Source organism: Tuber melanosporum (genome assembly GCF_000151645.1).
Source record: "Tuber melanosporum whole genome shotgun sequence assembly, scaffold_17, strain Mel28".
NCBI classification, from domain to species: Eukaryota; Fungi; Ascomycota; class Pezizomycetes; order Pezizales; family Tuberaceae; genus Tuber; species Tuber melanosporum.
Genome location: NW_003298830.1, coordinates 1,026,935 through 1,029,072, shown reverse-complemented (window position 1 = coordinate 1,029,072; position 2,138 = coordinate 1,026,935). Strand labels below are relative to the sequence as shown.

The 2,138-nt window shown below is 47.4% G+C and overlaps 1 protein-coding gene; it reads left to right on the top strand.

Moving 5' to 3' along the window:
• Positions 1-721: 721 nt before the first annotated feature.
• Positions 722-1,703, top strand: GSTUM_00005098001 (uncharacterized protein; the record flags this gene model as incomplete). XM_002837067.2 has 5 exons in its annotated part: positions 722-841; positions 917-928; positions 1,011-1,224; positions 1,335-1,430; positions 1,507-1,703. 5 exons carry the CDS (start codon positions 722-724, stop codon positions 1,539-1,541), a joined length of 477 nt encoding a protein of 158 aa, XP_002837113.1. The 3' UTR covers positions 1,542-1,703.
• Between the last annotated feature and the right edge of the window lie 435 nt (positions 1,704-2,138).

Sequence of the window (2,138 nt, the reverse complement as noted above, 5' to 3'; positions counted from 1 at the left end):
CCCGTATTCCACCAATTCAATCTAGCAAGAATGTTTCGCCATTGAAGAGAAAGTTAGATCTGTACTCGTAGAGCTCACTGGTGGGTTCCCATCCTCTCTTCTCTTTTTCTTTTTTTTGCTAGGTGGTGAAGCAACCCTCCCGGGGGGGCTATCCAAAAAAAAACAAAAAAACACCTTGATTAACCCATGTAGTTGCTAGAGGGGTGATGTGTGTTCTGGCACGGGCGCGGTTTTTGGATGGACTGGGGGGAGGTGAAGTGGGTTAATAGCGTAGGCCTGTTTCCGGAGGAAGTATCATACTATATCATTTATACTCGTGAGGCTTCTGTATCTTGAAAACGTTTCTGGAGAATCATAGATATCCAAACTATAGCTTTTATGGAACTATCCACAAATCGTGCCCTCACCGGATCACAACCCTTCGGGAACACCTCGCACCCTGTACCGGTACTAGTACACTCGAGCATCGTATGGTACCCCAGGCTCTATTGGAGGCCACGGGTGGAACTCTCACCACAGAGAAAACGGAGAATAAGTATGCTAATGACAAACTGACCTTATATCTGACCTTCACTGGGAAAAATACCAATAATAGAGGCAGCGCCTCGAGTTCATCCATTCAATTTCCGCTCAAAAATCATTTCCTGACACACCTCCCATCCCCCTTGTCGTTGTCATCGAAAAGTCTAGGCATCACACGTCGCCCCAGGAAAAAGTCGAGATGTGTCCTCTCCAACACTCAAAGCCCCTTTTACGACCAACAACCACCACTGCAAATTCCTTTCAACACCACATTCCCGCGCATAAACTGTCTTCGACTCACTTCCTTACCATTCTCCAAGTCTAGTCATTCTCTCTGTCTATCTCTAATACTTTTTCTTTTTTCTTCCTCTTCCATCCTTCACATTTTTTGAAGAAAAAAAAAATGGTAAGGTTTCCCTCGCCTCAGACCTAAAACCGGGATGAAATATTATAAGTTCACACTAACGTTCTTTTGTTTCCCACATAAGTCTTCCTCCCCTCCCGCGACTTCCCCTACCGGCGCCGCCTCTGGATCTGAAGGCGGTACTCGTTCTTCCAGACCTTCGTCGCCCACTCCCCCAGGTGGGCCCAAGACCGCCATCCGCCGACGAAATGCCGCCGACAGAGCTGCGCAGGCGGCGAATGCTCGTCCGGCCAGCACCAGGGCTGCTGGAGCTGGAGGAAGCTCTAGCACTATGTTGAGTACGTTTTTCTCTCTTCCCTCCTTTCTTCCTTCCAGATGAAAGGGACCTGAAAGTGGTAGTGATTAGCAGCTCGCTAATTTAATCTTTTTTTAATTCGATGTCGTTTAGAGCTCTACACCGATGAATCTCCCGGACTTAAGGTTGACCCTGTTATCGTTTTGGTTCTCAGCTTGGGTTTCATCTTCAGTGTTGTCGCTATGCATGGTAGGCCCCTCTACCTGGTATATCGGGAGTTTTTTTCTTTCGTGAACTCGGTGGCTAACTGCTATTGTTATTGTAGTCATTGCCAAGATTAGCAGGAAATGGGCGGCTTAAATTTGTTCGTTAATTTTTTCTTTCGCTTTCTCGGGCTCTTTAAAAAAAATCGGTTGGAATGCGGGTGATGGACGGGGGGTTTTACTTGTGTACATCAGGCTACTGGATATATAATTAAGACAAAAAAGCAGAGAAGGACTGCTCGGATGTGTGTGCGTGGAATTGGGATGCCGTCTATAGTGAGGTGGGATTGCCAGCTAAAGATTGAATGGGGAGGTCAGAGACTGGAGAAGTTATGGTTATTCGCAGAGCTAGTTCTCGATACCAGAGCAAACCTCTCGAGCAGATTCTCGTGAGCCCGATACGGTAGTCTACCCACTAATCATACCATACAACTGTTTCGCACCTACACCATGCCAAACCCAAAACTAAGACATGAGCCAGCCACCGCCTGAGCTAACCAGCCCTCTAAGCCTCTGAAAGACAATCTCAAATACCGGTATCACACCCCACCAACCCCAACTGCAAGTATGATACAAATACTCCCCCACCTACTTTGCCGCTGGATCTCCCCTCCCGGTATGGCTAAACAGGAGGAATTACCGGGGCATCCAGTGAGTTATATACGGCACAGTTTCTAGCACGAAAGTCAACTGA